General features: G+C 36.8%; 1 protein-coding gene across 4 annotated transcripts in view; it reads right to left on the bottom strand.

Annotated features, from left to right (window-relative positions):
* Nucleotides 1–12768, bottom strand: part of LOC134754152 (diacylglycerol kinase eta) — a 259912-nt gene that overhangs the window by 89032 nt on the left and 158112 nt on the right. For all 4 annotated transcript variants that reach the window (XM_063690255.1, XM_063690256.1, XM_063690257.1 and 1 more), the window contains one exon: nucleotides 4368–4491. In XM_063690255.1, the coding sequence (XP_063546325.1) occupies nucleotides 4368–4491 (124 nt within the window). The remainder of the gene's footprint in view (nucleotides 1–4367; nucleotides 4492–12768) is intronic.

Genomic DNA, 12768 nt, shown 5'->3' with positions numbered 1-12768 from the left:
CCACAATAGTGTTCAAGAACTTAAACACTGTTCAGTGTAAACCTGGCATTACACGTGGCGGCTAACAGCCTCACAAATTACCAACTTTCAGTAGGAGCTTCAGCGTAAATCCCTTACTCTTCACACTACATGGATCATATACATACTATAATTAAATCATATTGAATTACTTCAATATAATTTAATTATAGTATGTATATACAGAACACCAACGTCAAACGTAAGCGTATTTTTCTCTTTATTTAATCAATTATTACCGTTGATAACTAAAAATAACAAAAAGCGCGTAGTACTATGCGGAGACTGGAATATAAATATATTAAAAGACAATAGAATAAAGAAGGAATTAACATCAATCCTATCAAACTACAATATAAGAAATCATATCCTTCAACCGACCCGAAAAATGACCTGCATTGATTTGATGGCTAGTAATATAACAGATGTCAAAACGAACATCCACACCTTAGCCCTTTCAGATCATGAAACTGGTCAAAGTCTGACATGTAAATTAGAATATGATGCCTCTGTGAAGAAAAAACCCGTATTTAGGCATGAATTTAAAAGAGACTTTAGCCAAGATAACTTACATAAATTTTACGAATGTATTGCTGCTTTATCATTTAGCGACGCACTAGAAGAAACTGATACTAATTCAGCATTTGATAAATTTCATGATGTATTTTTGTTATTCTATAATCTTTGCTTTCCTAACATTAAAGTAAAAAGAGTCACCAAGCCTATAAAGAATAAATGGCTTACAAAGGGAGTAAAAATCAGTTGTATGAACAAAAGAATATTGTACAGAAAGGCATCTCGGACGACGCACATTAAATGCCTCCTAGCACAGTATAAAAACTATACTAAAATTTTAAAAAAGTGTCTTCATACAGCGCGACAAATCTCAAATAGTCGATTTATAAATAAGTCAAGTAACAAATGTAAAGCGTCATGGTTAATTATAAAAGACAATTGTAATGCAGTGCCGATGGCTGAAGAGATCTCCAAAATAGTGATTGGTACTGACACTTTCAATAATCCTCAAGATATAGCTGATAAAATGAATGACTACTTCATTAATGTAACGCATCAATCACAACCACAAGTAAATCAAGCCAAGAATATATCTCAAAATGAACACAGTATGTTTCTTACACCCGTAAATAATTTAGATGTGATGAAGGTAATACTAAGCTTACGTAATACAAACTCTACAGGCTACGATGACATATGCACTAAAGTCCTTAAATTATGTGCTACAAGTATTTTGACGCCCTTAAGTCACATCATAAATCTCTCATTCGCACAAGGCATTTTTCCGGAACGCCTTAAATACTCAGTGGTTAAACCATTACACAAAAAGGGAAATAAGTGTGAAGTTACCAATTACAGACCTATCACTCTTATACCGGTCTTTTCGAAGATATTAGAGAAAGTAATGCATAACAAAATATGCAGCTTCTTATTACAATATAACATATTGAAAGATGAGCAGTTTGGGTTTCGCAAAAATAGTTCTACTACTAAGGCATGCTTTCACTTGGTAAAATCTGTCATAGAAAGCCTGGATAATAATGTTCCTGTAGTCGCAACACTATTAGATATGACCAAAGCATTTGATTTCGTAAACCATAGAATACTCCTAAATAAATTATTTAAATATGGCATAAGAGGTGTTGCTTATGAATGGTTAAGTAGTTATCTTAGTAACCGGCAACAGTGCGTGGAAATTTCGAGAGTAACTGGTAACCACAAAATAACTTATAGGTCATGTTATAAACACAACTCTACAGGAGTACCGCAAGGAAGCATACTAGGTCCACTGTTATTCTTACTATACATTAACGACCTACCAAATGCTACAAAACATGAATGTATCCTATTCGCCGACAATACTACCTTACTCATAAAATGTAAAGACATTATGACCTTTAATCATGATATAAACAATGCATTAAGAGACATAGTAAGCTGGCTAGAAAACAATCACCTAAACATTAATCTAAACAAAACTAAAGTTATTCAATTTTTAACGTGTAAAAGTAAGACTATGAATTTGAAGGTAACATATAATAACACTATAATTTTATTGAAGAAGTAGAATCAGCTAAATTCTTAGGCATAACTCTGGACTGTTTCTGTAATTGGAAAAATCATATTGACGATTTGCGTATACGGCTTGACCGATTTGTGTACGTTTTGCATCGAGTGCGAAATGTTGTCTCGGAAGAAGCAGCTCTTTCAGCGTACCATGGTTATGTGGCATCCATATTACGACATGGGCTCATACTTTGGGGTAACTCAGTAGATGCAGATATTATATTTAAATTACAAAAGAAATGTATCCGAAATCTATGTGGAGCTGACTTTTTAGCACCCTGTAAACCTTTGTTCCAATCCAAACATATACTGCCTCTTCCGTCACTCTATATTTTTGAAATGTGTATTTTTGTTAAGAAGCATATGTCACTTTTTGAAATTATTACAACCCACTCGCAGAGAGGGACGCATAGAAATAAATTGCTTCTACCTATAACTAAACTAGCGTTATCTAGGAAAAACGTCTACTGTATGGCTATCAAATTATTTAATATTCTATCTGATGAATTTAAAAAAATGCACCTACAGACATTTAAAAAATCATTGTTTAACCATTTAATGGAGAATTGTTACTATTCTGTAGATGAATATATAATCAATTGTAAATTGTAATTTAATTTTAATTATTAATTAATGTTATCAAAATGTATTTGAAATATATTATGTACAGAACTGCATGAATAATCGTAGTGTGTAAGTTTAGTTTTATTATCTTGTACATAGTTAGTTTAGATAGTTAGTAAGTAATAATATTTGTACGCCAGACATGGTAAAACAAGAATCGTCCTGTAATTAAATATTGAACACCTATGTATATACACGCTTGTTTAATGCAAATAAACGATCATTCATTCATTCATTCATTCATTCATTCATTCATAGATACTATCGGCGCTCACTGCTGTAGCGTAATTATTTATTCGGTATGAGATCGCGTCCGGTCGTTTTAATGGTAATTTCACTTTTACAATCTGTGGGAGGGTAATCCAAACCATCTCAACATACCTTTCTCAATTTTTGTCACTACATCTTCAATATCTTTGCATACAATTTGCCGACGACGCTGAGTAAGCTAATGCCTCTGTAGTTTTTGCAATCCAGTTGTGATCCCTTTCCTTTGTAAAAAGGTACAATGACGGCCTTGCACCAGTCCCTGGGCACTTGACCGGTTCTGAAGCACATATTGAAAAGGCGGTACAACTGACTTGCTACAATGCCTTGTCCAGCTTTCAGCATCTCGACAGAAACTCTATCATACCCTGCAGCCTTCCCTGATTTCATTCCTTTCAACGCTTTCACAATTTCATCCATGCTAATACTATCTTCGTTCTCCCACACGTTTTCAATGCTTTCATTCAACTCCGAAATTGACGTGCTTGCCTCCTCTTTATCAAACAAACTTTCAAAATACTCTTTCTATCTTTCTAAGATGCATTCTTCCTCATTCCCTAATCTTCCATTCTTGTCTTTTATTGACTTTAGCTCAAAATTCTGGGTGTTACCCCTGGCTAAACGAACGGACTTCCAGAAAAACTTTATATTTGTTTGGAAATCTTGAGAGAGCCTTTCTTCCATTTTATCTTTCTGTTCGTCTTTCTTTCTGTCTACTAATTCCATTCATCCACATTAAAAAAGAAGTACCGACTATAAAAAAGTGTAGACACCAAATAAATGAGTTCTGTTTTTGATTACGGTGAATAAAAGTAGATGTAAGTCAAATGAGTTGCCAATCCACATAGTACAGACTATACTGAACTGTTGCCATATAAATGTAAATAATAGCGCCCTTCGCACAAACCGTGTGGTTTTTCACTAAGGAGATATATAGGTATTATGTTTGAGAACAGCATATTAAAAAAACTCGATTGTGGGAATTAATGTTTTGAATTAATTTTCTATTTTAATATTCATTTGGATCTATTAAAAGAATATGTATTTTTTGTGTTTTTTTTTAGGGTTCCCTACCCAATGGGTAAAAACGGGGCCCTATTACTAAGAATCCACTGTCCGTCTGTCCGTCCGTCTGTCTGTCACCAGGCTGTATCTCATAAACCGTGATAGCTAGACAGTTGCAATTTTTACAGATGATGTATTTCTGTTGCCGCTATAACAACAAATACTAAAAAGTACGGAACCCTCGGTGCGCTAGTCCGACTCGTACTTGGCCGGTGGTTTTTAATATAGTATTTGTAATCACATGTAGATTTCTCATACATGTTGAACTGTGCTGATCCCTCTAGATTCAGTGTCACGTATTCCGTTCGTACCTGCATAATTTCATGGAGGTTATTCAGCAACGAACTTTCTGCCACGATGTCCGGAGGTTCAGGAGGAGGAGGCGGCGGCGGCGGCGGCGCAGACACAGCGCGTTCAAACGTCATTATTGACCACCTGGTGCAAAAAAACCAATATTAGGTATAAGGCCAAGCCAAGTCGCCAAGTCGCCAAGTCGAGCAAAACAAAGAGGCACGGCCGTACCATCCTTTTCTCGAAGCCATTCAGGCCATTTTCGACGTCCTGTAATTTTGTGCTGGCTAAAGCTAGAGCCCTGAATTTTCAGTGACGTATAGGGCATGATATGGCTTACATATATTCCCAAGAACATTAAATTTGAACTTGTAGTTTAAGAATTATTGCACGTCAAAGTTCCTTACTTTTGTCACTGACACACTCACTCACTCACCGATCATCATAATTCTAAGGTACTTCTAGCCAACCAACAAGCTTCAAATTTTAAACATAAGTAGTTTTTAGCTTAACAAGCCATAAAAAACCTAAAAATATTGCAATATCAGTCACGTTTTAATGATTTAGGAACTGCTTAAGTAAGTTTGTAGTCCCCTATGAATATATGCTATTACAATGTTACTTTTGCAGTTCCAACAAATAGTAGGTAAAGTAAAGGTCTAAGATGTTCGATGTGAGTATAAAAATGTGTATAGCATGAGTATGGTATTATGCCTATGAGTATGGTAAGAATATGAATATCTGGCATATGTGCGGGTATGGTGTAGGATGGGGACTGGTAAGAATAGAATAGGATATAAATAATTTATATTCCATGGCGCTGGTTTTCATGGCAACCAGGGCAACTTTCTCTTACCCCTGTTCGCTCGGTTTCATGTCTATAACTACTATACTATGTCTATGGCGACATTCCTACCACGGTTTTGACAGCGCGAGGTCAAATCGACTAAATAAATCTATACTATTTTAAAGTCTAAGACGACATGAAGTGACAAATTTTAATATGGTGCAAAATAATTCTAAAAATGTGTTAAGTTCCAGTATTTCCCCGAATAGGGTAAGTGTTTTGAATATTTTGTAGTTTTAAGAATAAGGTAACGTTCATAGTTAGTAGTATAATAAGGAAACATTTTTTTATGCAATCATTTTATATTTAGTTCTTATTCACATCTTTCACTATCTGCTTATTAACTGTATAGACTAGAGGCAGATTAAACAAAAGTCGTCTCCTTCACGATTTTCGTAGATATCTCTTCTACCTAAAACTGGTATGGATGTGTTTCTCGTGGTCTCCAGAGTACGAATTGACCGGTTTTAGTTTATGGAGGGGGGGACGGGTCGAGAAAAAGGGGGGCAAAGATGGCGGCGTACCATCATTGATATTTGTTCACATCTTGAGTCCTATGGGACCGATCGGTTCGTGTGAGGTGTCGTTTGAAAGAACATTAAACGTACTATTATTGTTTTAAAATAACCATTGTCATAACTATAGTCGTTTACAAAATATTTTAAAATATATGATTTTTTACCGTGCATGGATGGCATAAGTACTGATAAAACATGCTTCTAACTCAATCAATTAATCAATCAATTCAATTAATGTTATTACATAATAAACGGGATATTTCATTAGCTTTCCAAAAATATAAGTTTTATTGGTGTATGATTTTTTATAACCAAGTTAAGACGAATTCTGTTCAGCATGGGTCACTACGCACGGACACATAAATGGCGGGATTGGATTTGGATTCTCAGGTTCTATTCTACTGATTAATTGGTGTTACATACCATTTGAAAGAATATTAAACGTGCTATAATTGTGTTTTAATAACCGTAATCGTTACTGTAGTCATTTACAAAATAATTGAAAACATATGATTTTTTACCATGCATGGACATAAGTACTGCTAAAATATGCTACTAACTCAATAAATTATAACTTTACAGCAATAAATATATTATCAAAATATACGGCAAATTTTATGAGCTATCCAAAAACATAAGTTTTATTGCTGTATAATGTTGTATTACCAAGTAATGATGACTTTTGTTCAGCATGGGCACTGTGCAGTGTGCATCGTCATGTAAATGGAGCCCGGCCGTCGTCATACTCTATTGTTTGAAATCTGAGGCCGAAAATTACCATTTTAAAAATAATAAAGAAAACGTTTCATTTTTACCTAAGAGGTTTCCTTAGTGACCAAAATAATTTGTGAAAAAGATAATATAGTAGATATAGCGTGAAATGTTTCAGAATAAAAATCAATAAACTATTTATTAACTTTCCAAGAATATTGATTTTGTTACCGTACAACTTAAACATATATGCCAGGACCAATTTATTTCGTCAAGCAAGTACAAACGGCGCGGCGGGCGCCTCGGTAGACCAGCAGCATTCTATTATACTTTGACATCAGGTACATTCCCAAATGTGAGGTGCTGTTAAGTATATTATATCGATAAAAATGAGAATGGGTATATAATGATTTAAGGTAGGTAGGTAAGGTAAGGTAAGTAGGTATTTGTAACACTCAAGAAGGAAAATAATGTGCTATTACCTATCGTAACCAGATAGCTAGAAGTAAAAACTAATGGCGAATGCATAAAAACAAGTAAGTATTTTAGTGCATTGATGCCGGCGTTATCTGCGGATTTATGATGGCGAAATTAATTAGGTTGGTAGGTAATAACAATATCCGTGAAGTCCGGTTTCAAGTATAAATAGTAATAGTAACAATAGGTCAATATAGAGTTAAACTATCTATCCATTTTTATTTACTATTTTACGTTATAATTTATAGTTTTTGTTTTGCTTACCTATTGATGCCACCTTAATATGGCGTTTGGCGTTGTAGGCTTGGCTTGTAAGTAAGACTAAAACAGTATAAGATGTACTAAGGTATTAAATTGTTAATACCTTCTCTGCTACTACATGTTATAATAGCGACTCATAACTTCTCTGTTCGACTGTAAGTGATACAAGAGAGTTAAGTAGCGATTGCAATGCAAGGAGCTTTAGAAGACATTTTATTGCCTATTTAGAACCTTAAGTGCAAACTGCAGATGCTTATTACCTACTCATATAGATGTTAACGTTGTACAATTCACTCTGAGCTATATACACTAGCTGCTTAACATGCATTATAGCGGCCAAGTAGCCAAAACAGCTACTTGAGCTACTGTAGACCTTAAACTATAAAGCTTTAGATGAACCTCTTACACTTTTATGTCACCCGAGCCTGTAGGCTAAGACCAAAATATGTAGCTATTTTAGAGCCAGTCTATGTCTTTAGGTAATAAAATAGGTGCTAAGTATCGCCTAATTGTTTGTTGGGATTTATATGACGGTGCGCAGTGACCCACCCTGAACAAAATTTATAATTACTTGGTTGTGTAACATCAGACACCAATAAAACTTATATTTTTGGATAGCTCATAAATTTTCCCGTATATTTTGAAATAACATTTATTGCGGTAAAGTTATAATTTATTAAGTTAGAAGCATGTTTTAGCAGTACTTATAAGTCCATGCACGGTTAAAAATAATTTGTTTTCGATTATTTTGTAAATGACTACAGTTATGACTACGGTTATTAAGGTGGTTCGATTTTCATACAAAATTCAATCTGCTTTAATTAAGGCACTACACACTATTACTACACAAATATTTGCTCATTTATGTACTTTCGAATATTCGTTTGCGCTAAATTAATAGAAAAACTTTGTTTCATACAGAAATCATACATAAATCAACGTAATTTTTTCATCAATTTTACGTATGTGTGTGTCACAAATGTCGTGTACAAATACGTTGCGTGCGGAGTTGCCACTCTATGACGTTGGCGACGTTGCCTGGCCGACCTGGCAGGATTTGCAGTGCCGTCATGTTTAGTGCATTTTTATTTGACAGTGTTGACACTGACACATAGGGTCATGTTTATTGTGACTTATCAATTTGTTTGTATAAATTGAAAATGATAGCAACGTCTAAATCAAGTTATAAAAATCATCGGTGTTCTGGTCCGGTTATTGAAGCATTTTATGGAAACTCATTTGAAAGCACCAACACCATCCCTGATTTGCTCCCGAAACTAACTATGACACACACATCTACATATGCATCCGTACGTGTACTTTCATCCTACATAATATTAGGTCTACTTGGGCGGTTTACAAGTCACTTTTTTGTTTGATTTCTTGTAACTTATCAAAGATTTTTGATTACAAGATATCGAACAAAATAAATGACTCGTAAACCGCCCAAGTAGACCTATAGTGCACTGCCTTATAGGAATATAGTTCAGATCCGAAAACCGCTTTCAACTTTTAGTATGTTGTTGGGCGTGGTACTGGGTCTCCAAAACTGCCGGGAGACAGCGGCGCCGGCCATCTACTTCAGCGGAATGACGTCATCAAAATGACTCCCGCCTCGTTGCGAATATTGCATATTGCACCCCAACTATGCATTGCACATACACGTGTGGGGTATTAAATTAAAGCCAATTAAATGTTCTATATTTCACTGTGTACCAAAATATACAACAGTTTAAGAGAAACTTACAAAGAAATCGAAATGATGTGAAAAAATATTCGATTATTTGGGTTTTACAACCAAACCAAAAGTCGGACGTTAAAGTAATGTACGTCGTGTGTGTGTGTGTATGTGTGTCGTTATAGGTAGAATTGTTGGCGCACTTTAGTTCTTTTTGCATAACTTTCTTAGTTTTTGATGGAAATCTAAAATTTAAGCGGTAACCTAAACCTGAATAACTGTTTTTTCTAATAATATACGCAACATTTTATTAACTTTTTTAGTTTAGCTATAAATTTGATATACACCTATTTCTAACCGACTTCAAGATTTCAAAAGGAGGAGGTTATCAATTCGGTTGTATATTTTTTTTTTTTTTTTTTTTTTAATGTTTGTTACTCCATAACTCCGTCATTTCTGGACCGATTTTGAAAATTCTTTTTTTGATTGTAAGTATATATATACAGATTGGTCCCGTTTTTGTCAAAACGCAGTTCTGATGATGGGATCCATGAGGAATCGAGGGAACTCCTCAAATGTTAAAGGCATACATATAGTGATTTTAGTATTTTCATCAAGTTTTTAAGGCATATTTTTGTCAAGCTCGAGTTCTGATGATGGGATCCACGAGGAATCGAGGGAACTCCTCAAATGCGAAAGGCATACATATAGTGATTTTTGTATTTTTATAAACAAATCCAGCACTTCCATTTTAAAAAGTGACATTTGATGAAGTGGAACTGCTGATGATGATCAGAACGGAACTCTTCAATGACGCATAGTTCACGTTTAGCGATTTGTCCTCTTTGTTATGTTTGTTAAGCAACTTAAGTTTTTAAGACATATTTTTGTCAAGCTCGAGTTCTGATGATGAGACCCACGAGGAACCGAGGGAACTCCTCAAATGTGAAAGGCATACATATAGTGATTTTTGTTTTTTTATCAACAAATCCAGCATTTACATTTGAAAAAGTGACATTTGATGAAATGGAAACTGCTGATAATGATCAGAATGGAACTCTTCAATGACACATCGTTCACGTTTGGCGATTTGTTCTCTTCCTTATGGACCCAGACCTAAACTTGGACCCGGACTCGGACCCGGACCCGGGTCTGAACATGGACCCCAACTCGGACCCGGACCCGGACCGAACTCTGACCCAAACTTGGACCCGGACAGCCGGACACGGACCCGGACTCTGATCCGGACCCGGAAATGCTAATAGAAAAGTGGCTTAGGTGGGTCACAGAACAGAACTGCTATCAGAAAAGTAGGTTAGGTTAGAGCTGTGACCCTTACAGAAACGAAATGCTATCATAAAAGTAGGTTAGGTTAGGTTAGAACTGCGACCCTTACAGAAATGAAATGCTACTAGAAAAGTGGATGGTTTTACCTCCTTTTCTACATCATTAGGCAAAAGATGCTGTCTTTTTCATTTCATTGTCTGGAATCTAAGAGTGCACCATCAACAATAAGTGAACTTTCAGCGGCATCCCCCATTGAAGTCGGTTTTTTTTCTTAAAAATTATTTTTTTAAATGTTTGTTACTCCATAACTCCGTCATTTCTGGACCGATTTTGAAAATTCTTTATTGATTGTAAGTATATACATACAGATTGGTCCCGTTTTTGTCAAAAAGCAGTTCTGATGATGGGATCCATGAGGAATCGAGGGAACTCCTCAAATGTTACAGGCATAATATAGTGATTTTAGTATTCTCATCAACAAATCCAGCATTTACATTTAAAAAAGTGACATTTGATGAAGTGGAACTGCTGATGATGATCAGAATGGAACTCTTCAATGACACATAGTTCACGTTTGGCGATTTGTTCTCTTCCTTATGGACCCAAACCCAAACTTGGACCCGGACTCGGACCCGGACCCGGGTCTGAACATGGACCCCAACTCGGACCCGGACCCGGACCGAACTGACCCAAACCTGGACCCGGACAGCCGGACACGGACCCGGACTCGGATCCGGACCCAGACCCGGACCCGGAAATGCTACTAGAAAAGTGGGTTAGGTGGGTGGGTAGCTTTTGAACTGCGATTCTCACAGAACAGAACTGCTATCAGAAAAGTAGGTTAGGTTAGGTTAGAGCTGTGACCCTTACAGAAACGAAATGCTACTAGAAAAGTAGGTTAGGTTAGGTTAGAACTGCGACCCTTACAAAACGTGCTACTAGAAAAGTAGGTCGGTTTCATTTTTATTGTCATTGTCATTTCATTGTCTGGAATCTAAGAATGCTTTCAGCGGCATCCCCCATTGAAGTCGGTTTTTTTTTCTTAAAAAATATTTTATTGTTGCTTTGGCACATAGAAGGTAGGATCCTATAGAAGTGGCTTACCGGGTGCGCCCGTGAGGGACAGAATTTGTAGCCCACCAGCCCACCATAAACCATACAAAACGGTGGGGAAAAGCATCTATATTTACTTTAAAAAGCACGTATGGCGAGGTTTGTTCTTATGAGGATGTTATATGATGTCGGATCTTTAAGGTAAACGGTCAGCCAATGGGGTTGGCAACTGTCATAGGTTTGCAGAGATGGCGCCATCATAGCTTGCCCCTGTTTCTATGAGATTTAGCTTAAAGGGCTGGCATCCAGGGAATTAAAAAAACAAAAATTTGACTCAATTGTAGGGATTGACAGGGCAAGCTATGGTGGCGCCCTCTGCTAATTATGTCTACCGGCCAACCCCATTTTCCGCATCGGTCCGCGCCCTTGGTGCGGTGCGGCGTATGTGCGATCGTATGTAAAAGCCGTAACAGACTACCGCACCGCACCGCGATCTTGGTGCGCCACACCCATAAGTGAGAGCGAGAAAGAGAATATCTCGAAAATCCGTATTGGTGCGGTCAAAATCTCTTACTCGCTCTAACTTATAGCTGCGTCCTTAACGTATGTACAGTGACAACCTTGCACACTATCGATACGTGCGCCGCACCGCACCAAGGCCGCGGTGAGGTGTGGTAGTCTCTAACGGCTTTTACGATAGTCTGTTAAATACGGCTATAATATTCCTTTCTCGCTCTAACTTAAAGCTGCGTCCTTAACGTACGTACGGTGACCACCTTGCGCACTATCGATACGTGCGCCGCATCGCACCAAGGTCGCGGTGAGGTGTGGTAGTCTCTAACGGCTTTTACGATAGTCTAATAAATACGGCTATAAAGCGGCTAACACATTACCGCACCGCACCAAGGTCATTGTGTGACTTACTTATGGGTAAGTAAGAGCAAGAAAGCAATATCTCTTTCTTGCTCTTACTTATAGGTGCATCGCACAATGACCGGTGCGGTGCGGTAATGTGTTAGGCGCTTAAGGTGGGGGCCGTTCGCCGAGAGCGAGAAAGAGATATTTTGACGGTACCAAGGTCGCGGTCCAGTCGTTGTACAGACTTTCAAAAAAGTAAATTAAAAAAAAACTAAAGTAGGTTCAAGGGCCTGACACTCTTTGATAGAGAAAGATAGGTAGCTCTGGACACTGGAGGCTTTGATCATTTTTTTTCCTTCGTATATGACATTTATTTCAGTTTATAGTTTAAATAGTAGTGTGTCTACTTGAAAAACCACAAATTAAAATATTTTCATAGAAAATAATTTAATTTGTTCTTAAAGATTGCGATTGTATTGCGATTCCTATAAGAGGAAAGAGAAAATAGTGCCATGCTTTATTTTTATCACCGACCGGGCATTTTTTCATGGTCGGGTTTGCTATGATGTTATAACCCGACCATGAAAAAATGCCGAATGAAATGGAGGCGATGGCGAAATACCGAAATTTATAAGAGTGAAAGAGAAAAAACCGGCCAAGTGCGAGTCGGACTCGCCCACCGAGGGTTCCGTACTTTTTAGTATTTGTTGTTGTAGCGGCAACATAAATAC

The sequence above is a fragment of the Cydia strobilella genome, chromosome Z (assembly GCF_947568885.1).
Source record: "Cydia strobilella chromosome Z, ilCydStro3.1, whole genome shotgun sequence".
Lineage (NCBI taxonomy): Eukaryota > Metazoa > Arthropoda > Insecta > Lepidoptera > Tortricidae > Cydia > Cydia strobilella.
This window is presented reverse-complemented; position numbering and strand designations above follow the sequence as displayed.